Genomic DNA, 25885 nt, shown 5'->3' with positions numbered 1-25885 from the left:
CAGTGAGGAAACCAGTCAACGTGTCCATCATGGCTGTCAACATCCCAGGAGTAATAGCGATGGTGTTTTTCTACCTCCTGGTCCTTGGGACCGGCATCTGGGCTTCTTTTAAGTCCAAAAGGGAGCAGAAGAAAAGTGCAGCCTCTGGAGTGGAGATGACCCTGCTGGGAAACCGGAGCATAAACTGGGTGGTGGGGATGTTCACAATGACAGGTGAGGAGAGCACAGCTGGCAAAACTAGGATGGAAACTGTATGACTGTGATTTCAAAACTCTCTCTATATATTGTAGGTGTTGCAAAAGGACTAACTTTAGTTTAAAAGACAACAAAAACAGATGAAAACAGCCAACCAGTTCCAAGAGTTAGTCACTTGCACCTCCTTAATTGAGGCTTTTTTGAGGCAATTCCAGCTTCCTCTTAGGAAAATAAAATCAAAACGACTGATTGGCGGACATTTGAAGATAATAAGCATTGTGTCCAAGACTAAGCAGCTTGAAAGCTTGCTGAATGATTGTTTAAGTCATCATCACCAAGGACAGATTTTTTTTATTTCTGGGTTTCAGGTTTTTTGAAAATCTAGACAATTATGCAGAGGAGGAGTTTAATTCATTTGAAATTAATTCCTTGCTACACCTGGAAAGCAGTGCGGTCTCCTTGTCCTTTCACTTTATTAATGATGATGAATTATCACCCATCCTTTTGTCCTTTGTACAAATAGCTGCTCTTTGTCCTCTAAATTTACTTGATGTGTGTTCATCCATCCTGTAGCTACGTGGTTTGGAGGAGGAGTCATTGTTGGAACAGTTGAGATGGTGTACACGCCCTCCATGGGACTAATATGGACAATCGTGATGCATGTGGCATACAGCTTGTCTTTTTTAATTGGTAAGAGTTTAAACTTACAAAGATACTGTATTTCTGTCTGTATAATTACACACATATAGACTACTTAATTAAACCTGAAAGTCACATTGTAGGCAACAATGAAGTTTGATGTACGCAAAAGAGATAGGACCCAAAGGCAGACAGAGTTGGCAGCAGGATGACTTTAGGGATTTATTGATGACATGCAGGCACAAGTAGGCAAACAGGCTGTTCGTTTGCAAAAGTCAACAAAGAAACTTTAACTAATACAAATACTGTCAGCAAAAAATACATCCTATCCCCTTCCCATGGGTGCTGCCATTGTTGTGTGACATCAAGATTTACAGGTTGGACTTTTAGTGTGAGTGATGTTCTATTGTACTTTTTCTAGAAAGTGGTTGAATTTTTTTCTGGAGCGCAGCATTATAATGTCATGAATGGGAACTGGCACCTTATGCAATATCTTATGCAATAAAATTATGCAACTGAAAAACAAATTAAAATATCTTGTTTACAGACAGGTTCAAATTCACATGACAATGTAATGGCAACTGTACACAGTAAAAACAGGAGGGAAATGAAATAATGAATGAAAGTGAATCTGTCATGCTGGAGCACAGAAGATGGACCCAAATGTATGAGAGCAGGCAGGAAGTGCATTGGATGAAGTTTTAATCTGGATAATGGCAATACAAGGAGCAAGCAAACACGAAGGAACATCAGAGAAACAGGAACAGCGAGATAACGTAAGCTAAGCAGGATCATGGAAATAAGGCAGCAGCTTGCAAAGCTGGAAAAACACTGGAAATGGGGGGAAAGGCTAATGAGGGAGATGAACTCAGGTAACAGGGCTGGGCTAATCAGGCAGGTGAAGAAAACAAGAGGGAAACAGAAACAATGCTAGAAAAAGGGGCAAAATATACCACAAAGACCAAAGAAACACACATAAAATACACATACCAAGAAATTAAAATGGCAGGACCCTGACAGAATCCTCTAAATTAGATTTGTTAGAATTAGAGTAACTGGTCTTTCTAATCAAACATCATAAGATACGAGAGATTTATAACAACTACATTATAATATTTTTAAACCCTTTTTTGCTCAATTATAGCTTCACCATGTCATCATGAAGTGATCTGCGTCTTCACTACACTTCCACATCCACACATTTACACTACACTCAATACTGTTGACTAATAAAGCACAGTGAGGATACACAGTCCAAACATATACTGTGTTTCAACTCAGCCTCTACTGAGATGAAGTGATGCATGTAAGAATTTACAGCTTCCTTACTGAAGCTTTTTTACACGTTAAAAGGCTGACAAGAACTTTTCCTCACCCTATTTTTATTTCTATTTGTCCTGTGGTCTGTCCTTTCTCAAATCAAGTCGGCTCAGTGTTCGTCAAGCCAATGAGAGAAGCAAACTATGTGACGATGCTGGACCCTTTCCATATCAAGTACGGAAAAGTAGTGACAGCTGGACTGAGCCTGGCTTCAATTATTCTGGATGTGCTCTCTGTGCCAGCAACATTAATTGCTTTAGGTACAGTATATATGTATGTACTTTAAATACATACATCCAGATATGCATAATAAACTGTGTTCTTACACTTCTGTATGAATGTGTTTGACAGGAGGAATTATGAGCGTGGTCCTGGATTTGTCCTTTGCTTTGTGCGTCTGGATCTCTGCTGCCGTCGCCATTATCTACACACTGCTGGGAGGTCTCTACTCTGTGGCCTACACAGATGTTATACAGCTGATCCTCGTATTCATTAGCCTGGTTTGTTTGCTATACATGCTTTATATAATCTATTTTCATTAGAGGTTTTCACTAACCTACTCTACAGCAGGGCCAGCAAGCCCGCAGCTAAAGTCAGGGTCAGCCTACTGTGGGATCTGCCACCATTGTTCCACTGTGAAAGCCTTCTTACGCCAGTTTTCATTACATCTGCCGGACAGTGACAGTTTGATGTTTCATTGGAATGTAAATGTCATCCTATCTACCTTCCTGTAAAGACCTCAGGCAAAGAGAATTGCCCCTCATATGACTTTCTGACCTCCACACCTTAGGTGAAGGGGAATCTCCCCTCCTCTCACATCCTGATATGTTCTCTACCATACATTGATCACAGAATTCAAAACTATTTAATTTCCCACAAAAGGTTTGAAGAAGGCTTTATCCCTGGGCTTAGTGCAGTGTGAAAAGATTGACAGAACGTCAGCCCTTTTGTTGCAAGAAAACACTTTAAAGCAAGGCATCAAAAACTCCAAAGGACACCTTTAAAATGTCCATCCATCCATCCATTCTCTACCGCTTATCCGGGGCTGTGTCGCAGGGGCAGCTGTCTGAGCAGGGACACCCAGACTTCCCTCTCCCCGGACGCTTCCTCCAGCTCCTCCGGGAGGATCCCAAGGCGTTCCTAGGCCAGCCGGGTGCGAGCCCCAGCCCCGGGCCTGGCTCCAGGGTGGGGCCCCGGTGACGCCATTCCAGGCGACGTGCCTTCCTTGATGTAGTCTCTATCATAAGGGGCTTTAGAACCGCTCTTAGTCTGACCTGTCACCTGGGACCTGTTTGCTTTAGGATACCCTACCAGGGGCATTAAGCCCCGGACAACATAGCTCCTAGGATCATTCAGGTGCTCAAACCTCTCCACCACGGTAAGGTGTCGGTAAAATGTGTGTTGATCATTTACATTTGTATATTTGTCTTTGCAGTGGCTCTGTGTTCCCTTTGTTTTGATGAATCCTTCTGTCTCGGATATCAGCCAGACGTTGATGAACAACACCTTACACGCTCCCTGGATTGGTAAACCAGAGCTGAAAAAGACCTGGATCATGATTGATGATTTCTTATTCTTCGTAAGTAAACAACAAATATTACTGTGAACTAACTCACTGTAACTAAAGATTAAAACAGCTTGTGGCCAGAGCATAATACCAGAAACAGCATGACTGTAAGTGTCCAAGGGAAATAACTATCATTTGACTGATTTACAGAGATGCCACACTGGTAATTAAAATAACCATCTAACTGTTTTACTTTTAAGGCACTGGGGAGTCTGGGATATCAGTGCTTCCACCAGAGGACCTTGTCAGCTTCTTCCTCAGCCACAGCAAAGCGCTCATGCTTTCTTGCTGCTTTTGTCTATCTAGTACTTATAATACCTCCAATACTGCTCGGGGCTGCCACCGCATCCACAGGTATTAAAAGCTTTTACATACTGAGTTAAACTGTCAAAGCTAATGTCTATATTCTGATCATTGTAAACTGTAAACTGTGTCATTTTTTGAGAATTCTTTTATCTGAATTTGTTGTAAAGGTTTTATATTCTTTCTGTTTCCATTTTGTTATTCTTAACTAATTTTTCTTGAAAGCTTTTATGATACTATTTGTTTTCTTTGGTTTTTAAATGTTTTCAAAACAAAAATTTATCAATTTATCAATCATTAATGTAAGAACACGATGATTTATGATTTACTTTAACAGTCATGGAAGACTGTCCAACCAGAGGGTTGTCAACTTAATGGAAGCCACCTTTCCCTCAGCTTAAGTGCACTTGAACATCCTCTGAAATTCACGTAAAAGTGGAATAGTGAGGGCAGATGCCAAGATACATGGTAGTCTGGGTCCTTAATGTTGCTGGTGGGAACCCACAATTGCCTCTCCAGTCCATAAGTCAAAGTCAAAGTCAGTTTTATTGTCAATTTCTGCAATACATACACAGTTATATTCAGGAATTGAAATTGCTTGACTCTTGGTCTTCCTGACAACACAGAGTAACAGATAACACTGAACAAAACAAGATTTAATATAAGAATATTGAAAGTATTAAAATATTGAAAAGAAAGTATTTAAAATATACCCTCCCAATCCACTGAGTACTGGCCCCAACGACCAAGGTGACAACTGTAAGAAAGCACTTGATGGAGGAGAACCAGCATTGACAGAAAAATCCTTAGTCCAGGCCAGTAAGAGGGAGCAGGTAATTGCCGGCAATCAGCCATCCTGTTCTGGAGAGCCCCATTCAATACATGACAATGATGACAGAGTGTTTACGCCTCAGGGAAGGCTGACCAGAGTGACAGCATGGCAAGCATACTGAACCCAGATGGGGTGTTTGCTACAGGTGGCTGGATTCTTGGAGAGAAGGCAGCGTAGGCCAGTTTCCAGCTCCTGGTCAAGCCATTCAGTCCTGGCCATTGGTATGGGGAAGGTAGGCGGAATAGAGTCTGACCATGGCTCCAGGCAGAGAACAAAACAAAACATTGATCTAAATGGGGGTCCACGATCAGAAACCGTATCACTTGCAAAGCCATGCAGGCAAAACACATGGGACAACCTCACCTCCACCATTTCTGTGGTGAGCAGTTGGGATTGAGGGATAAAATGAACCATTTTGGAGAATCTGTCAACAACAGTGAGGATGGTGGTGTTACCTTTAGAAGGAGGCAGACTGTGATGAAGTCCAGAGAGATGCCTGACCAGGGACAATGCAGCATCGGGAGTGGGTATAGGAGTCCCGGAGGAGGACGTCAGGAGGCTTTGTTCTGGTCAAATACTGAGCAAGCAGCTGCATACTCCCCTAACTCCTTCTCCATAAACCAAAACCAGTTGCACTGTCTTATGATGAAGATTGTCTGCTGGACTCAAGGATTACAAGAGAAGCAGAAGGTGTGGGCCAAACGGATGACCTGGGAGTGAGAGGACTCTGTACTCTCTTTTTAACAACCCACCTCCAACAATGCAGGAGGAGGCCAATTGTAGGTTGGAGACTTGGCAGAGGAGTCATAGTCAAACAGATGAGACGGGACGTCAGGTTTAATATTCTTAGCAGAGTACAGTTGAATAAAATGGAGCCCACCTGGCCTGTCTGGTGTTGAGTTGCTTGGCTGCAAGTGTACTTCAAGTTCTTGTGGTCGATCCAAACAAGCAAAGGATACTCACTCCCTCCAACTAGTGAAGCCACTCCTCCAATGCCACCTTCAGTGCCAGCAGCTCTCTGTTCCTCAAATCTGAATTCCTCTCTGTAGGGGAAAGCTTCCAACCTCTGAAGGCACAGGGATGGAGTTTCTTATCCTCAGTGGAGTTATGAGGGAGCATCTCCCCAACGGCAATATCTGAGGCATCCACCCCCACCACAAACTGCAAGTGTGGGTGCCGGGGTGAAACTTCCTAAAGAGCTTTCTATAGAATTAAGCAAACCTGAGAAAACATGGCACTAGCTTTTGACTGGTAGGCATAGGCCAGCCAGCTACAGTACTAACATTAGCGAGGTCCATCTGAATGTTGCTAGACGATAAGACAAAACACAGGAATGAGACTGAGGAGACACGAAACTCAAACTCTGCTTTCATGAAGAGCTGGTGGTCAAGGAGGCACTGCAGACCCTGGTGAACATGCTGTATGTGAGTCTCTTCATTCAGGGAAAAGATGAGGATATCACACAGCTAGACTAAGACAAACTTGTTCAGCATGTCCCGAGGAATATCATTGCAGATAGACACCTGGGGTATTTGGGTGGTTTGATTTGAATAGCAGGTCGGGGTTAAATGATCAACACAGCCCTCTCTGCTTTGTCTATCTTATCACACAGCGCTCACCTCTTGGTATATACAGCAGACTAAGACGGATAATGTGACCATTTTTCCATCTTTCCTTCTTTTGTGTCCATGCTTCAGACTGGAACCTGACTACCTATGGTTCGCCATCTCCATTTGAACGTGGGGAAGCAGCTCTAGTTCTGCCCATCGCCCTGCAACACCTCGCACCATCTGCCGTCTCCATCATCGGTATTGGATGTGTGGCCGCCGCTGTGATGTCATCAGCCGACTCTTTTTTGCTTTCTGCAGCTTCTGTCTTCAGCTCCAACATATACAAGAACATCCTGAGGCCTCAGGTGAAAAAAAATCACTATTTTTTTTTAATGTGCTTCATCACAACAAAAATATCCTGACTAAACCTTTATTTGCTATTGTGAAGGTGTCACAGTTATTTTAAAATCGAAGCAATGGAATGCAGAATGAAATGAATGGAATAAAGTAGCATGATGGAAAACAAGCTAAGAAAGCAGGGATAGAGGTATTTGAAAGCAGGACAGTCTCATTCATTTATTGTTTACCTGTTCTTCTGCCTCTTCTTTCTCCTCTTCAGGCATCAGACAGAGACGTTCAGTGGGTGATCCGTGCTTCTGTGTTGGTAGTGGGCTTGGTTAGTACATCACTCACCAGCCTGAAAACCAGCATCCTTTTGTTCTGGTTTGTGGCTGCTGAAGTGGCCTACATTGTAATTTTCCCTCAACTCGTTTGCGTCCTCTTCTTCAACATCTCCAATAGTTACGGGGCTATTATGGGCTGTCTGGTGGGAATACCATTAAGACTGTTCAGTGGAGTACCGTTACTAGGGTTAGCACCAGTCATACACTTCCCAGGATGCACTCTTGAGGACGGTGTTTATGTCCAGTACTCTCCAGTTAGGACCATCTCCATGCTGTCTGCCATTGCTGCCATCTTGTTGTTCTCCTATCTGGCTTCTGTGCTCTTCAACAAAGGCATGCTTCCTGAGAAGTGGGATGTGTTCAACGTGAAAGTCCAGCACTCACCACAACCACTGACACCAATAGGTGACACCACAGAACATGATGAGAATGAGAAATTGAACAGGAACAACTCTCAGAACGAAGCATCAGAGCCAATGAGTAGCACAAGTTGTTAGTATTCCTGTGTGTACAGTAGTTTCTGTTTTCTTAAAGTATAATATTGACGAGTAGATCCTAGTAAGTATCTCAAAGTCACTCTGGAGAATTATGAAAAACATCAATGTACTATAAAACGTTCATGTGTCCCAAGATGTTGCTTATTCACTCCAATAAAAGTAAGTCACCCGGCACATACTGTACTCCTGAATGAATTTTGTGTTTGAGATTGGCTTCTCAGTTGCATGGTTCATTGCACTTTGGGTTTTCAAGGTTTTTCTTCACCACCTGGATGAATTGGCTGCAAGGTGTAGTATAGGTTTTGGTAAATTTTCATTTAAATAAAAGATAAAACTAAAAAGGATTTTATCCCAATTTAATGTAGTGTGTGTCAACATTATATTGTAATAATGGTATGATATTATAAAAATGACAGCATCAAACATTGTGACATTCTGGTACAATAGACACATCCAGTTTTTAAATCTGAACTGGGAAATTACACTAAAAGCATGATATGATTAGAATGACATTTAACAACATCAGACAGCTCAGAGTGAAAGTAGAGCCTTGATTGATTATTATAAACTCAAACGACACAGAGATTTGTCTGATTGGAATGGCTGACTGAAGCCTGCAACAGAACAAAAACAAGCGCTCCACCACATGTATTTCATGTTAACCAGTATGCCTTACGCGACATTTGGTGTCTATTATCATTTATTAATTTAGATGTGCTTCACTGTTACATAATCCTAAACTACACAAAAAAACATGTTTGTTACAAGTTCTGGTGCCTCCATTGGTTCTTCTGAGATGTTGCATAATGACAGAAGGAGTGAGTTTCCAATTTGCCAGCGTCTATAATTCAAATATTATTTAGAAATTGAATTACTTTCCTTCAAGTAGAGGCCAGTTCTCTTTCCAGACAAAGCAATGAATTAGTAATCAGTAAAAGAGCACCAAGGACTCCCTGGACTACAAAACTTTACAACGCATGCGACTGGTTCTCCTTTCTCTTTCAGCTCATCCTCTTGTCTTGGCTCTTGGCTTTTTACTGAGTGAAGCAAAGCGCAGGAATGAGCTCTGAACTGAAAAGAAAGACTGCAAAGATTCCTAAAAGCCATAAGGAAAGCCCGCCGTTTGCTATATAAATAATCGTTAATCTTGTAATCCTCCATCCTTATGTAATCAACTTTTTTACTTTTGAAGACTTTTTTGGTCCTTGCATCTTAACTCGGGAGAGCACATGCTGTGTGTCTCCTCTGTGGGCTCAGATAGACCTTGTCTAAGCCTGGACACATCATCCAGAAGAAGTGAGACCAGCTGCTTCCCTGAATCTACTGTACATTATTATCTGGCTGTCCCCTGGCGACCGACGATCACTCAGTCTGCTCGCCATGCTTTGCGCTTTTTGGGAAATTCGCCTCATCAGCCCGTCCATGACCCCAGAAAAGGAGAAAATAACCATTTCCATGCTTCCTGTCTGAGAGTTGAGGCAGAGCTAATTCTGATTTTTACTTTTTTTGATCTTTGTGAAATATTTCCCTTTTTGCGTTCTTAAATGGTTTTCGACTACATTAACTACTTCATTCATTCATTCATTCATTTACTCATTCTGTCAGCAAACGTGTAATAACGACATAATTCGTTCATGTCTCATCCACTCTAGTTGTATATATGTATGTATATATGTTTAGTGGTCCTTATTCATCATCCATGTCCCTTAGTAGTTCAGTAAGTATCTTGAATTAAGATCCCTTACAGTGTGACAGAGATGGAGGTCAATGTAATCAGAATTTCCAAATTTCAGATATAAGACTGATTCATTCGATGTGATTTATTTTCCTCTTTATCAATTAATAAATTGATTAATCAATCAATGGATGTGGTGCCCCTTCTAAAGAGTGCTTAATATTATCTCATATAGGGCTACATAGAGGGCGCTGCTGTGGAGATCGTCCAGAGCACCAAGTTCCTGGGGGCGCACATCACCAATGACCTGACCTGGTCCCAGCACATATCAGCCCACCAGCGGCTCCACTACCTGCGACGGCTGAGAAGAGCACATCTTCCACCTACCATCCTTACCACTTTCTACAGGAGTACTTTGGAGAGCATAATGACCAGCTGCGTCTCAATCTGGTATGAGAACTGTAATGTCTCAAAGTCTGCAAACAGTGCTGTCAACTTTTGAAATCCTGCTTTATTTTGGATACTATCTTCTCAGTGGAGACCGAATCCAGGTTATACATTATCACTGCAAACACCTGTTGAACAGGCTAATACAGCAAATCTATTTCAAAATGGTTAGCATAAAATCAGCATCAAAGTCTGTCAGCTAAATTCAGAGCTTCATCTTGGTCGATAAGGCAAACATTGGGGATAGCTGATCACTCGGTGTCTGATTTCTTGGGGAAAAAAAGGAAATTGCACACATAAAGATATAAAAATGTGATTTTGATGTTTGTTGCTCCTCCAGCTCACTAAACACATGTGCTCTGCATGTCATCAAATGCAACACCCACATAGACTTGAAGACACCTGTGTGGTACACGTGTACACGCAATGGCACTTGATTTTGTCCTCTTGCATGCTTCAGTCAGCCATTCCAATCAGACAAATCTGTGTGTTTTGTGTTTATAATAATCAATCAAGGCTCCAGAATCACTCTTAACTGTCTGATGTCATTAATAGGCATCCTAAGCTACTGTGGGCAGGTTCAATAAAATAAATTAATCAACAAATATCAAATATAATGTTTTTGTTGTAAATTCCCAGTTTAGATTTTAAAATCTGATGTGTCTATTGTACCAGATGGGCACAAAGTTATATATTCCATTTTTATAATATCATACCACTATTACAACATAATGTTGAGACACACCACATTAAATTGGGATAACACCCTTTGTAGTTATATTTTTTATAATACCATTAAAATATGAAGACCTATATAACACCTAGCAACCAATTTGTCTCTGTGGTGAACTGCAGTACTGCAACAACAACAAAAAACTTCACCTGAAGCCCAGAAGGATTCACCTCACCTGAGAACACCTCGGTGCAAACAAAAGTCGCCCTTTGTATTGTGTCCTTTTTATTAAAAACATTACATGTTAAGAAACTCTCTCAGAACCTTGAAAACCCAATGTGAATGTACAATGAACCATGCAATCAAGAAGCCAATCAGAAAGAGCAAAATCCTTCTAGGTATACAGTGCGTGCTGAATGGGCAACATCGTGGAACACAGGTGAGCAGTAACATGACTGGTCTAGACAGTTAGTCACATGATCAATGAAGACAGGTGAGCAGTAACATGACTGGTCTAGATAACCACCTGACTATGGAGAGAATTTTGTTCCTTTATTATTCAATCAAATAGAATAGATTTGAAACCAAAAAAGAGATTTGAGAGCAAAAGAGAGTAAGTGGCAATCAATTTTTTTTTGTGTTTCTGTGCTTTCCTTGAGGTAGAGTTTAGATTCTCTGCCCGAGCCCGAGCCCGGACTTATTTCCCACCATTATCCTCGGGCCGGGCCCTTGATCAAGCATTTGTGTATGTTTTTTTTTTTTTAATCATTACTTTATTCATTTGAGATCAATTCCGTTCTGAATAAACAAACAATGCAGTGTACATGCTTCGTCCTTGTTGTTCATTAAGATAATTGTAAACAGACTTCTGTAGTTCAACAACTGGGAGTTGTAGTTGAGAACGTCAGTTATAACAGCCCACTGTAACATGGGCTGCTGAAGGTGATGGTCCACTTTAGTGCGGTGCCTCCGGTTACTCAAGAGACAGCAGGCAACATGTGGGGGTTTATTCATAATACTGACCACACCATGCCAGGTCTCTGCGGCACTAATGTTACAGGCATACATGCAAACGATCCAGGCCGAGGTTCTGCACCAACACTTTACTAAATATAGACTAAATAAAATGGGGAGTCTTCGCTCTGTCGGCAGTATCCTTTCTCACAGGGAGCGGAAGTACACCTGCTCTTCTTCATCGTGCAGGTTACATCACCCACTAAACAAAAGGAGGCTACATTGAATAACTCTGACTGTTACGCCACGTATTAAAAATTGTCGGGTTTAAATCGGGCTCGGGCTCATAATTACAGTTCATGTGTCGGGCCGGGCCGGGCTCGGACACAACGGGCTCGGGTAGGGTCGGGCCTGATCTAAGCTCTACTGGGAGGTAAGTTGATAGCCTGATGATCTTGAAACGTTTCCCATAAGTAATGAATTGCGCTATATATCGTTGGCTACAGCCTGCCGTACATTCACAACAACAACACAAGTAATGAATTATAATGCCCTGCTGCTGCAAGCACACTGATCAGCAGCATCATGGTTGTCTCTGCTAGTCACGGCCTGGGCAGAGCAGCCTAATGAGTGAGTGAATTACAGGGAGGCGGATACAACGTAGGGCTGTGATTTAAACATGTAGTGTTGCATGGTACTGCGGTGCCAACACGTCACGGTTCCTACACAACAGTACCGTGGATTACTAAACTACCTCAACTAAACTCCTCCCGGCTCCGTTCTCACTACAGCTGTTTAATGTCAACAAACAGATCAGTGGTGCTGAAATGTGCGTTTCTCTCCTGTAGCCTACACATTCTACATCTCGGAGGTCAAAAGCATCATTCAGTGTCATTGAAGTCGGACCGTCGGACGCAGCTGCTCCTGTATAGACCAGTAATGCTGGCTGGTTAGAAATATGTGCGTCAATTTGTTAAATTATTCGCCACGTGTGTTTGTCACAGTGAAACTGGCACCGCGTTCAGCGGTAGTTTAGTAATTCACTCACTCATTAGGCTGCTCTGCTCAGGCCGTGACTAGCAGAGACAACGATGATGCTGCTAATCAGTGTGCTTGCAGCAGCAGGGCATTATAATTCATTAGGCCTACTTGTTGTTGTTGTTGTTGTTGTTGTTGTTGTGAATGTACGGCAGGCTGTAGCCAACGATAAGCAAAATGGTTTTGAGTTTTGATTGAAGTTGAAGAAATATGCTCTCTCATATTGTTTTTTCAATTGCAACCTGTTCTGTTTCGATCTCAAAAAAAAAAAAATTGATTGCCACTTACTCTCTTTTGCTCTCAAATCTCTTTTTTGGTTTCAAATCTATTCTATTTGATTGAATAATAAAGGAACAAAATTCTCTCCATACACCTGACAGACCACACAGGAAGGTGAGTTGTCACATGATCAATATGAGCAGGTTGGTAGTCACATAATCAGCAGTCAAAAGCAAAAGACTAAGCATGTTTAGCAGAAAACAATAATAGAAACATATACATACACAAAATCTTTAAACTTCTAAATAGAGAGTGTAGTTCCCCGTTCAAACCTGGGTATTGGGTCGCTTTCAGTGTATATATCCAGAACAATTCTTTTTATCAGAGCCTTATTAATCCGTCTCCTCCCCTTACTGAGTTTGCTATACACTCTATGCCTGATATCTTTAGCTTATTGCTATTTTCCACAACCGAGCAGCTCTCCTTGCATTCTGTTTTTTGACGGGAGCAACTTTCCATTGTTTTTAGATTCTTTTACTCTAAGGCTGATGACTGCAAAATGACACTACAATGACAACGTAACATGATAGTCCTGCAATTCAGTTGCTTTTTCTGCACCCGGGTTCCCCATGAGCGTGTGTGTGATATACTAAAGAGTGGTACCAACAGCGGCACCAAGTTTGTGACAAATTAGTTATAGTTGCAAAAGTCAGTTCCAGTTTCGTCAGTCATGCTCTATAATTAGGATTCTCAAGATGCGAGTGTTGTGGTGTCTATATACTTTCCAAGTGACTAGACCTGAACACCAACTGTTGTCACAACAGGGTAACAATGTTTTTGTTACGCTACATGTTCCTACTCCAGAATGTGGTACTTCATTTGACACATTCCAGAGACATCAGTCAGCGAGGAAGACAGAAAACCAGTTACTTTCGCCAGAGGGCATCAATGTATCAGTCTGATAAGACCATTGTTTTTCCTGTTGCTCCGCTGAAATGCCATCCCCTCATAAATACTCAACCTTTAACTCAAGACACTCAGACATCCTTCAGTGAGGAAACCAGTCAACGTGTCCATCATGGCTGTCAACATCCCAGGAAATAAGTACGTCTAAACACTGAAAGATAAAGGTTAATACGCTGCTAGCTGCTAAACTAGTTCCATTATATTCAAGAAGGCAGACATCTCTACAAGCAATATCTCCAAAACCTGCCAACTCACACCAAAACAATTCAGATGGATTAAAAGCAAAGGGAAACTGTGACAAAAGAAAAGAATATTGTTTCTCCAGGACCAGAGTTTAAAAACCAATAAAACATCATAGAATACAGAGTGCTGAGTGTAAGTTTCTCTCAGATACAAGTCAAATGGAAAATGCCAAAAATATATAAGAGTAACACAACTTCCAACTGTCTAGTTGTTAACATCACAAGATACACAATGAAACCAGCTGGACCAGCCAACTGAAGCTGGCTTTTTTCACCAGAGGGCATCAATGTACCTTTCAGTTGGAGGAGACGGTTGTTTTTCCTGTTTCTCCTCTGAAATGTCTCCCTCCTTTTATAAATACTCAGCTGGTCTATCACTCAGACACTCAGACATCCTTCAGTGAGGAAACCAGTCAACGTGTCCATCATGGCTGTCAACATCCCAGGAGTAATAGCGATGGTGATTTTCTACCTCCTGGTCCTTGGGACCGGCATCTGGGCTTCTTTTAAGTCCAAAAGGGAGCAGAAGAAAAGTGCAGCCTCTGGAGTGGAGATGACCCTGCTGGGAAACCGGAGCATAAACTGGGTGGTGGGGATGTTCACAATGACAGGTGAGGAGTAGGGGTGGGCGATACTGCATATTTTGGTATCGATCCGATACCAAGTAATTACAGGGCCAGTATTGCCGATACCGATACCGATACTTGAAAATCTGCATGTAGCCTAAATAGGAATACTAATGTTCCTTCAACAGATTATTACAGGTTATTATATCCTGCCATATTCATACTTCAGGTTTGAGGTAGGCTATATATCTTAATATAAGTATATATTTTTGAGTTCCAGTAAAACAATTAGATTTATTTCAACTGTCTGAATATATGATAATAGTTTAATCACTTTGCTAAAATTACATTTCTGACGACCAATTACACTTTGAAAAACAACATTAATTAATGCTGGAAATCACTTTCACTTCTAGAAATTGCTGCCTTGATATTGTTGAGGTTTTTGTTGAAAGGCCTCTGGCCCCTGACGTCTGTCTCTGTGCCAGGGGTATGGTTCAGGTTTGGGGAGCTCCCTCCTCCTCCTCCTCCCTCCGTTTGCTTTGCTCAGCGTTAACTTTTGGGTGTGCTGCTTTTCAATATTTATACAAGTATTGCTTTCCTGCATACGTCACAGGTAGCAGTTTCTCTGTCTGAAACTGTGAAATAACTCCAAACAGCACTCCTCTTCCTCTCTGCCATCTCGCCAGTCTGTCTCTGCTCTGGCAGGCAGTGCTGGAGGGGAGGGGAGGGGCCTAGTGAACCTGAGTGAGCGGAGTGAGAGAGGTGGAGGAGCGCTGTGCACACACAAACTCTGTGAAGAAATACGAGTGATTTGCTGAAACTACAACAAAAATATCGATCTCATCACGCTAGTATCGATCCGATACCAATACTGACCTTGGTATCGATACTATCGATATTTGAATTGATCCTCCCAGCCCTAGTGAGGAGAGCACAGATGGCAAAACTAGGATGGAAACTGTGTAATGTGAATTAAACTCACAATAAATCCCCCTTACACGGTAGGTGCAGGCTGCAAAAGGGCGGAAACAGTTTCCATTTAGCAACAAGATGTTTTGACTTAAGTTATGTGAATATAATTTAATTACCTGCTAACAATGCACCAAGCTGCAGCTTTTTGTAGAATGACTTTCAGTAACTTTCAGAAAGATGATGAATGAGTGTCCAGCCTGATGGTCTCTGTCCAAACAGCTGCTGTTTCTCTTCTTGCTGTGTTTATCCGTCCTGTAGCTACGTGGGTCGGAGGAGGATTCATTGTTGGCACAGTTGAGATGGTGTACACACCCTCCATGGGACTAACCAGGGCAATCGTATTTTTAATGGGATACAGCACATCTTTTATAATTGGTAAGACTTTGTAGTTACATCTGACAGGCTACTGTTTTTCTGCATGGTTAACAAAACAATCTCTCCAAACAGGAATTACTGTAAATTAGACATGAATAAGAATCAGCTCGGCTACCTTTAAACTTAACATTGAATGTGTTTTTTTTTAATGTAACAAGGCTGATAGAAAAGAAGTAAAAATAGATTACAAGCATGTCATTTTTCCTTTTAGTTGTTTGGGGTTTTTTTTTATCATCTCACTTGATTCTTGTTTTTTCTTTAACTCTAACTCTGATGTGGGCTTTTCTTTTTCTTTTTTAAATAAAGGTGGCTTGGTGTTCGCCAAGCCAATGAGAGAAAGAAACTATGTGACGATGCTGGACCTTTTCCATATCAAGTATGGAAAAGTACTGACAGCTGGACTGAGCCTGGCTACAATTGTTCTTGAGGTGTTCTTAGTGCCTACTATCCTGATTGGTTTAGGTACGATTTATGGTTGCATCATTGTGTGTGTGTGTGTGTGTGTGTGTGTGTGTGTGTGTGTGTGTGTGTGTGTGTACTTTATCTGTACAATAAATGTATAGACTGATGTTAAATCTTACCCCCACTGTGCTGGTAAGACTTACTGCAATGAAGATTCAGTGGCAATATTTACACAAAAACTGGTTATACAACTGCACTAATATAATGTGTTTGACAGGAGGAACCATGAGTGTCATCCTGGATTTGTCCTTCACTGTGTGCATCTGGATCTCTGCTGCCATCGCCATTACCTACACACTGCTGGGAGGTCTCTACTCTGTGGCCTACACAGATGTTATACAGCTGGTCCTCATATTCATCAGCATGGTGAGTTTGCTTTAGTTTCAGTTTTTTTCTATTTGTTTTAAGAAAACAAGGCATCAAAAAAGTGTTTATTTATCATTGAAATGTTTTGTGTCTCTGCAGTGGCTCTGTGTTCCCTTTGTTCTGATGAATCCTTCTGTCTCGGATATTAGCCAGACGCTAATGAACAACACCTTACATGCTCCCTGGATTGGTACACTGGAGCTGAGAAAGACATGGCTCTTGATTGACGATTTCTTATTCTTTGTAAGGAGGCAACAATACAGCCTTTATCAAATGCAATTCAGTCTAGTTGTTATGGCCATCTTAAGACCGATGGTAAATAACATAAGTGTTTGAATGGTGGATAGTTTCCCATTGTTACTAAAGGATCGGTTCGTAGGCAGAGGCTATTAACTGAAACAGTATGATTGTGAATGTCAAATTGAAATCAGCTATCCTCTGACTGTAGTTGGTACGTCTCATAAAGTTTTCCTAAAATCTGAAGGGGTGCTCCCAGGTAAGTAGCAGGCAAACATTGTCCATGTTTCCCCTATGGAGGTGACACAGTCATGATTACATCAACCAACTAACTGTTTCACACTAAAGGCGCTGGGCAGTCTGGGATATCAGTGCTTCCACCAGAGGACCCTGTCGGCTTCTTCCTCAGCCACAGCCAAGCTCATGTGCCTTGTTGCTGCCTTCGTCTTACTTGTACTTGGAATCCCTCCTTTACTGCTCGGGGCAGCAGCTGCATCCGTAGGTAATAATGTTGTGCCGTGTCTTTGATCCAAACCTTGTTAATACATGCTAAAACAATAACCAATTGTATATCATGTACCGGTGCTATGACAGAAAAAAGACCTGTAGATACCAGATTTGAATAACAGAAACTAAGAAACATCATATCTTGACTGTGGATAGTCTCAGGTGTGTTGAAATCATTCAGTCTATTGAACGACAGACTGACCAGCCAGGTCTCTACAGAAAACATTTCAAAAGGTTCATTATAAAAGCAATTTATTATGACCCATTTTATGTTTCTTGCTCGGCAGCGACCTTTAGAGGCCATAGCAATTTTTACGGCAGCAAAAGAGGAAGTCGGGTGAAGTAGTATAAAGAGCAACAAACAAGCACAGGACAGAACATTCAGGCGACTGCTGTTTGTTTCTGTCCAGTTTGTGTCCAAACAAAAGTCAAGTAAATTAGTTCAACTCACGAACATCGTTAAGTTGTGTTATCTCCATGAAGTCACGTATGTAACCAATTGGTGTCTCCTGAAATGAACATACATTTATCAGTCTTTCCTACTTTTGTGTCCATGCTTCAGACTGGAACCTGACTACCTATGGTTCTCCATCTCCTTATGAACGTGGGGAAGCAGCTCTCGCTCTGCCCATCACCCTGCAACACCTCACCCCATCCGTTATCTCCATTATGGGTATTGGATGTGTGGCAGCCGCTGTGATGTCATCGACTGACTCTGCTTTGCTTTCTGCAGCTTCTGTCTTCAGCTCCAACATCTACAAGAACATCCTGAGGCCCCAGGTGAGAAAATGCACTTGTTTTTTTTTCAATTTACTACATCACAACAGGTAGAGTTTAGTTATTAGGCAATATGTCATACAGTTTATACAAAATGAAAGGTATGAGCACGACATAAAGTACATATGGGTTGACAAGCGATTAAAAAATATATAATTAATTACAAGCTTTGTGATTAATCAAAATGAATCGCACATACCAATATTTGCAGTAAGCATTTAAACATTTTGGTAGATGAGTGATTCAATGGATAAATGGACGATTTAAACTTTAAAAGGTGATATTTCCAGCTTGAAGGACTCCCATGGTACAAAAACAACACTCCTGGCAGCAGTTCCATCAGCACACTCCAGTGGTTATTGGTATTTTAGTATTTGTTTTTTAGACAAATAACGTAATGTTGTGCTTAAACTTTAAAGATTAAGCTGTCCCTAAAATGGATTGCATTTATTGTTTAGCTGTTCTTCTTCCTCCTCTTTTCTTCTTCAGGCATCAGACAGAGAGATTCAGTGGGTGATCCGTGTGTCTGTGGCAGTAACAGGATTGGTTGGTACATCACTCACCAATGTAGCAGTCAGCATCCTAATGTTTCAATTTCTTAGCATGGAAGTGGCCTACGTTGTAATTTTCCCTCAACTCGTCTGCGCCCTTTTCTGCGACATCTCCAATGGTTACGGAGCTATTATGGGCTGTCTGGTGGGAATACCATTAAGACTGCTCAGTGGAACCCCGTTACTAGGGTTAGCACCAGTCATACACTTCCCAGGATGCACCCTTGAGGACGGTGTTTATGTCCAGTACTCTCCAGTTAGGACCATCTCCATGCTGTCTGCCATTGCTGCCACCTTGTTGTTCTCCTATCTGGCTTCTGTGCTCTTCAACAAAGGCATGCTTCCTGAGAAGTGGGATGTGTTCAAAGTGAAAGTCCAGCACTCACCACAACCACTGACACCAATAGGTGACACCACAGAACATGATGAGAATGAGAAATTGAACAGGAACAACTCTCAGAACGAGGCATCAGAGCCAATGAGTAGCACAAGTTGTTAGTGTTGGATGGAGTCTAGACACTGGTGGTGGTGATGAGATGGAGATGAATTTTTGAATAGAGTAGACTTGATGAGTGAAGCAACCTGGGCACCCTTTAATGGGCACCTTTATCTCTGTTGTGTTTTGTCCTGCTTATCGTTGCTTTTAGGCTCCTTTCAGAATCATGTCTTTTCTGTCGTCACATATTTTACCAGTCACCTCCATTTTTATGACAGGAATGTCTAACCCTGTAAAAGAAACATATAATATACTGCAGTGGGGACAAACCAATTTGCAGAAAACTAACAACCCACATTAATCTCTTAATATAGCTGGGCATATTGTAATGCTATTTTTATAGCAAATATATGTTCTGTATTGCTTGTTAAACAGGTGTTTGCTGTGATAACGTATGGCCTGTTTTCCATCTCCACTGAGAAGAAAGTTATCCAAAATAAAACAGGATTTCATGTTTTGCAGACCTTGAGGCAACATGTAGCGTGAGAGTAGCAGAATACGAAACAATTGAGAGTTTCTCTCTTCGCTCTCCTGCTTTTCTTCCCTTTACTTACTGTGTCTTCTTCCTATCCCATCTTTCACTGGGCTGTCCAAGCTGAGTGGAAAGTTACAGAGGGGTCGATGATCTACTCTGTTTTCAAAGATGATCCTGGTGCTAGTCACTACATTTCACAGGAATAACAACTGGATCTCATGTGTTCACGTTCAGCTGCTGACCTCTTCACAGAGCAGCAGACACTCAGGGACCAACCTCACTTTCTTCAAACGATCCTCATTTCTTCATTTTAGTTTACTTTAAAGGTGCGCAATGTAGTTTTGGGGGACGAATTATAATAATCATGAATTGATTTTTATGCCTAAATAAACAAAATAAACAAAAGCTGTTTGTGTCCATGCCTGAATAAGCTGAATAAACAAACTGACCTTAAAGGACAACACAATTTCATACAGTTTAACTTTTTTGGCGGACCCTGCCACCTTTCTAGTTTCAAACAGTGTTCTGGGGACCAGCTTTGGGGAACTCTAGGAGAACAGCTTGTTTATTCAGTTATGGAAAGAATAAATATTTCTGATCTTACCTCATTAATGTTGTTAATGTTACAATTCTGAGATTGAATTTCTTCTCCAAAACCACATAGTGCTCCCTTTAACTCATATTTCTTAATATATTGCATTCATATGTTTGTTGCTGGTCTATGTGTATGATGTGAAATATGTATTTGTGTATAGAAAATGCAAATAAACATGTATAGATTGTCAAGTAAAGGCAAAAGAGTGCCCTCTTTATCCAAGTGTCCTCACTTCCTACAGCCTTCTTTTTTTCTTTTCTTTAAAGTAAAGGCTTGTGGTAAAACAACATTCCTCCACAGGGTTGTTTGTGTAACATGAGGAAGTTCTGGTATGATGACTGTGGAATGAAAAGCAATATTTAAAGTGTCACACTATCCACAAAGTTACAAAATCTTCGATAATATATAATAAAGTAGTAACCAAATAGTTAAACAGCAGTTAAATAGCAGCATGTTGTTGATCCAACTTCGATGGATAATTTGTAGTCTTAGGTGTCCATCCAGTGGTGAAAATATATACCAAAGAAAATTACCTTGAAAAAATTAATTATATCCCCTTTACTACAAAGAATATTGGTAGTATATAGTCATTTTCAAAATGAAATGGGGTATGATCTTGATCAATCAACGGTGTCTATAATGCATATTAACTCTGGTGACAAAATGTTGATGAAGGTTCTCAGTCATCCAGGTCATGGTAAATCTAGGTGCTGTATCATAGGCGACTGGACTTGTTTCAGTTTCTTGAAGACGTTTCACCTCTCATCCAAGAGGCTTCTTCAGTTCTAACTAACTGGAGAGCAGTTGGCTGGCTTTTAAACTCTGTGTGGAAGTGTCCTTACAGAGTCGTTAAGGCTAGGTGAGCCCAGGTGTGAATGGTTGTTAAGCTGTCTGGGTAAAGAACTCAGTACTGCATTGTAGGTGGGTGATAAGTAATGTCACAGGCCACCTCCTCTGTTCAGAGACGGTTGTTCCAGTTTGACATAGATGCATTCCTTTACTCCTCTTTCAAACCATCTGTGTTCTCTGGCCAACATCTTTACACTGTTGTCCTCAAAGGAATGATTTTTCTCCTTCAGGTGTAAGTGGACAGCAGAGTCTTGACCTGAGGAGTTGGCCCTACTGTGTTGTGCCATTCGTTTATGGAGGGGTTGTTTTGTTTCCCCAATGTACAAATCTGTGCAGTCCTGGCTACATTGAACAGCATAAACTACATTGCTCTGTTCATGCCTCGGTGTTTTGTCCTCCTTTTGTCCCCACCCAGGCATAAACAGAGCAATGTAGAGCACCTAGAACTGGTGACAAGCAAACTCAGCCTACAAGGAAACAAAGAAATCAGTACATGTGTAAACTGACTGAAATCCAAGGCAAAGACTTTTAAACATTTATCACTGCACTAACAAAGGACAACACCTTAAAACACACACAAATCAGGAAGACTTGAATGATCAACTGTGCAAAGCACCATATAGCAGCTGAGAGATGTTGGTAGACGTGTGGAAAATATCTGAAGGAATTACATTTTTTCGATTTCAAACTCTATTTCAGACTTGCAGGTGGTCCATAGACAACACATTTTACCTACGTTGCTTCTGAACACACTCTTATTGAACAAAAGTATTTTGTGTCACCTGGTGTGATAACAGGGGTTGTCCTGGAGGGGGAAGAAGCACAGTGTCAATCCTCTTGCAGGCCTTCTTGGAGCTTTTCTGACATCTGACAAGAGCCTGATATGTTATTGAATTATCCATTCTGGAAAACACTTGCGTAACTGCGCTCACTTTGAAACATCTGCACCATTTCCTCAAATGAGATAGAAAGACATACTGCTCCTGCTGCATTCAGATGACTGTAGAAATGTAATTAACCACAAGAGAACGCTGTCAACAGTGAAACAATGCGTTTGTTGTGCAAACCTTTTTAGAAACACAGCAAACATATTCACACACCCTGGATTGGTATGCAGGTTCAGTTTCTCTGTCACAGAAAACAGAACATACAATGCCGGTTTTACCATTGTCTAAAGCGGTTCTGCAAGCTTCAGTACTGGGTCCTGTCCTATTCACAATCTATATTAACAATATTATATTCTCTATAACAAATTGTAACACCCATCTTTATGCTAATGATGCAGTCCTGTACTGCTGTGCTAAAACTGCACATAAAGCCATTACAATTCTCCAGCAAGCTTTTGACGAACTGCAAGATTCTCTTTTTAACTTGGAATTAGTCCTCGACGCAAACAAAACCAAATTCATGATATTCTCAAGAGCCGGAGATATCGCAGACACTGGTCTGCATGTTACCACTCCAACAGGACATAGTATTGAAAGGGTTTCTGAATACGAATATTTGGGTTGGATCAGAAACTCACAGTTAAATTTTATATTAACATACTTGTTAGCAAGCTAAGACAAAAAACTGGTTATTTATAGAGACACAGAACTACTTTCCCCGTGTTCTGTTGGAAACGCATCACTGAAGCTGTCTTTTTATCTGTCCTGGATTATGGTGATGTTGTCTATAGACATGCCTGTTGGGCCTTCATCAGATATTTCAGACAAAGGAGAGGCCTGTAAGGAAACCCAGAAGCCTTACTAGGAGGCACTCCTAAACCATCATGAGTTTTCAAGAACAAAGGAACTGGGCCAACGCCCAAAGGTCTGGCAAACTGTACTTCGAGGTACAGTCAGTCCCCAAACTTTAATCCGCTCCCTATTGGACCAAAGTCGCCGCAGGCCATAAAACTCCGGCCAGATGACCCTGACGTCACTCAGGGCATAAAGGTCAGGGAACCCCGCTGCTTATCTTCTTTCCCTTTTACTAACCTCCACACACACACACACACACACACACACACACGCATCCACATATACGTGTTCGAGTGTCGTGATCTTATGAGCGACGTGTTGTAAACTTACGGTTAATAACCTCGCTATAGCATAAGAGACGTGTGTCTCGTAATATTCCCCATTCATAACTTTAGAGGCGGACGCCTCCTGGGAGCACAGCTACCTTTCTTGGAACAGTGAGTCACTTTCCCTCTAAATTTATCTTGTGTGCAATCAAAGTGCATATGAGGCCAATGGTGGTGTAACCATCGCCAGTGTTTTAAATCTCGCGCTCTCGTTAGAGTGACTACCTTTGGTTGATGTTTTCAGTCCGCCATTTTTGAATTCCAGGTATGTGATTTAGCAAAATCAATATCACCCCTTTGAGTTCGTGTCCGTGCGTGGTTTCACCAAATCACGTTCCGGCCATTTTTGTAGTCTTATGAACGTGACTTCCCCTACGTCACGTCCGCAACTTTGTAGTCCAACGTCCGGTTCGGCCATTTTTGTATTCTTTTCAAAGGACTCACTGTCGGCCATTTTACACACACACAGACACACCCACACACACACACACACACACATACACACACACACATACAGGTCTACATCCATTCCTATATCTGTGCTTGCTTATTTTGCTTTGCAGATGTGCTAGTTGTAGTTAGCGACTGTTGTTTGTTAAAGTGAGTGGTTTGTGGATTGAGAACAAGCTTTAATAAATACTGTTGATTATAATTTAGCATTTTCCTGTGATTATTTTGCACAATTTGATATTATTATTTGTGATAAATTTCAGGCATTAAGACTAAAAGCATATCAATTGATTATTGATCCCTGATTCCAGGGTGGTGCTCCGGTGATTATTAATGAATAGTAATAACATACATTTCATTGATTAACATTAATAACTTGATTAATAATGGATAATCAATTAATATCCCCATTTAATTTCAACATGCCTCTGTCTCACTCTTACTCCACTAGACTCGGTTTATCACTCCGCCCTCAGATTCATTACTGGTGAATGTTATTCCACTCATCATTGTATTCTATATGAAAAACTTGGGGGGGCACCTTTAACAGTAAGACGTGACAGCCATTGGTTTGTGTTTCTTTTTAAAGCCTTGAAGGACAACATGCCACGATATATCAACTTTTTATTAAACTGGTCACAGAGTCACTATTCAACACGCTCTAGTGATTGTATAATGTTCCCGGGTAAACACTAAATTTGGGAAAACTGCTCTCAGTTTCAGTGCTCCATACACTTGGGACATTTTACATTGTACATTTAAACTTGATACAGTTATACCTATAGGTCAGTTTAAGATGTTCTTTTCAAACTACTCAGCATTTGAGTGTAACTGTTTTTAACTACGTGCTGTCCTGTATGGTTGTCTGCCATTTATCTTTTATGTACTTCAGTTTTATTTGTGTTTTGTCATGTTCATTTGCTGCAGTTTCTTATCATTTTTCAAGCACTTTTTTCTGTTGTATTTGTATTTTGTCATATTGCTTCTTATCTGTTATCATTTTTCTGTACCCATTCTGTTTATTCGCTCTGTGATTATGTTCGTTGTTTCTGTTTGTTATCACATTTTTGTACCTATTCTGTTTTTAAATGTGTGCTCTCGACATCATTGAAAATGAAGGCTTGCCCTCAATGATTTTTCAAGATTTAAATAAAGGTTGAATGAATGAATGAATGAATGGCATTGCTGAAACAGCTATCGACACATGACTGAAAAATCATAAGAATATAGCCTACTGTATAGTGGAGTGATAAGGAAAATAATGAGAGATTCAGCTGACAGTTTGAAGACAGTGAAGTTGGTCCTTGTCTCTAGTGTCTCAAAAGTTACTCTGCTAAAGCGTCAGGAGCTGTATACACTCACATGAGATCACATTGTTGTATTTTTGAAATGTAGTGACTACCACTCAAGGATAATTATTGAAAACAAAGTCAACCATCTACCTCCTGTAACTTTCCACTTACCCCGTGGACAGCCCAGTGAAAGACGGGAGAAGATGAGAAGCAGAACACAAGAAGAGGCAGCAAGTAAAGGAAAGAAAAGCAGGAGAGAGGAGCAACTTTCCAAATTGTAGAAAAAGTCTGAGGCACTCAAGAGGGTAATGAGTTGAAAAGACTTTAATTAATCATGGCTGTTGAATCACAACAATAGTACGAGTTTTAGCAATTAAGGCCTTCATCAGGGCAGTACAAAATGGCTGCCTTTATCATAAAGCCAAGTAAGTAGTAACATGACTGGTCTAGACAGTTAGTCACATGATCAACGAAGACAGGTGAGCAGTAACATGACTGGTCTAGATAACCACCTGACAGACTACACAGGAAGGTGAGTTGTCACATGATCAATATGAGCAGGTTGGTAGTCACATAATCAGGCAGTTAAAAATCAATAGACTGAGCATGTTTAGCAGAAAAATATCTCAAGCAGTGAGCAAGATAATAGAAACATATACATACACAAAATCTTTAAACTTCTAAAGAATGCAATACACTCAGATAAGTATCAATTGCTCATTTCTCAAATGCCTAAAGTACCCTTTTCAGACTTTTAAGGCCTCAGATGCCTTGGTAGAAAAAAAAGTTATAAAAAAGAAGAGTCTAGTTCCCCGTTCAACCTGGGTATTGGGTCGCTTTCAGTGTATATATGCAGAACGATTCTCTTTGTCAGAGCCTTATTAATCCCTCTCCTCCCCTTACTGAGTTTTCTATTTACTGTGTGCCTGATATCTTTAGCGTATTGCTATTTTCCACAACCGAGCAGCTCTCCTTGCATTCTGTTTTTTGATGGGAGCAGCTTTCCATTGTTTTTAGATTCTGTTCCTCTAAGGCTAATGAATA

General features: G+C 41.0%; 1 protein-coding gene across 1 annotated transcript; it reads left to right on the top strand.

Annotated features, from left to right (window-relative positions):
* Positions 1 to 29: 29 nt before the first annotated feature.
* On the top strand, positions 30 to 20379 carry LOC311270189 (uncharacterized protein; the record flags this gene model as incomplete). Its single annotated transcript, XM_084374934.1, has 18 exons — positions 30 to 213; positions 769 to 885; positions 2259 to 2414; positions 2506 to 2654; positions 3590 to 3733; positions 3922 to 4075; positions 6554 to 6771; positions 7026 to 7585; positions 9239 to 9248; positions 9497 to 9711; positions 14167 to 14411; positions 15600 to 15716; positions 16023 to 16178; positions 16396 to 16544; positions 16644 to 16787; positions 17130 to 17283; positions 17851 to 18068; positions 18555 to 20379. 18 exons carry the CDS (start codon positions 30 to 32, stop codon positions 19113 to 19115), a joined length of 3651 nt encoding a protein of 1216 aa, XP_084231060.1. The 3' UTR covers positions 19116 to 20379.
* Between the last annotated feature and the right edge of the window lie 5506 nt (positions 20380 to 25885).

Source organism: Pagrus pagrus, assembly GCF_965226575.1.
Source record: "Pagrus pagrus genome assembly, chromosome: 15".
NCBI lineage: Eukaryota > Metazoa > Chordata > Actinopteri > Spariformes > Sparidae > Pagrus > Pagrus pagrus.
This window is presented reverse-complemented; position numbering and strand designations above follow the sequence as displayed.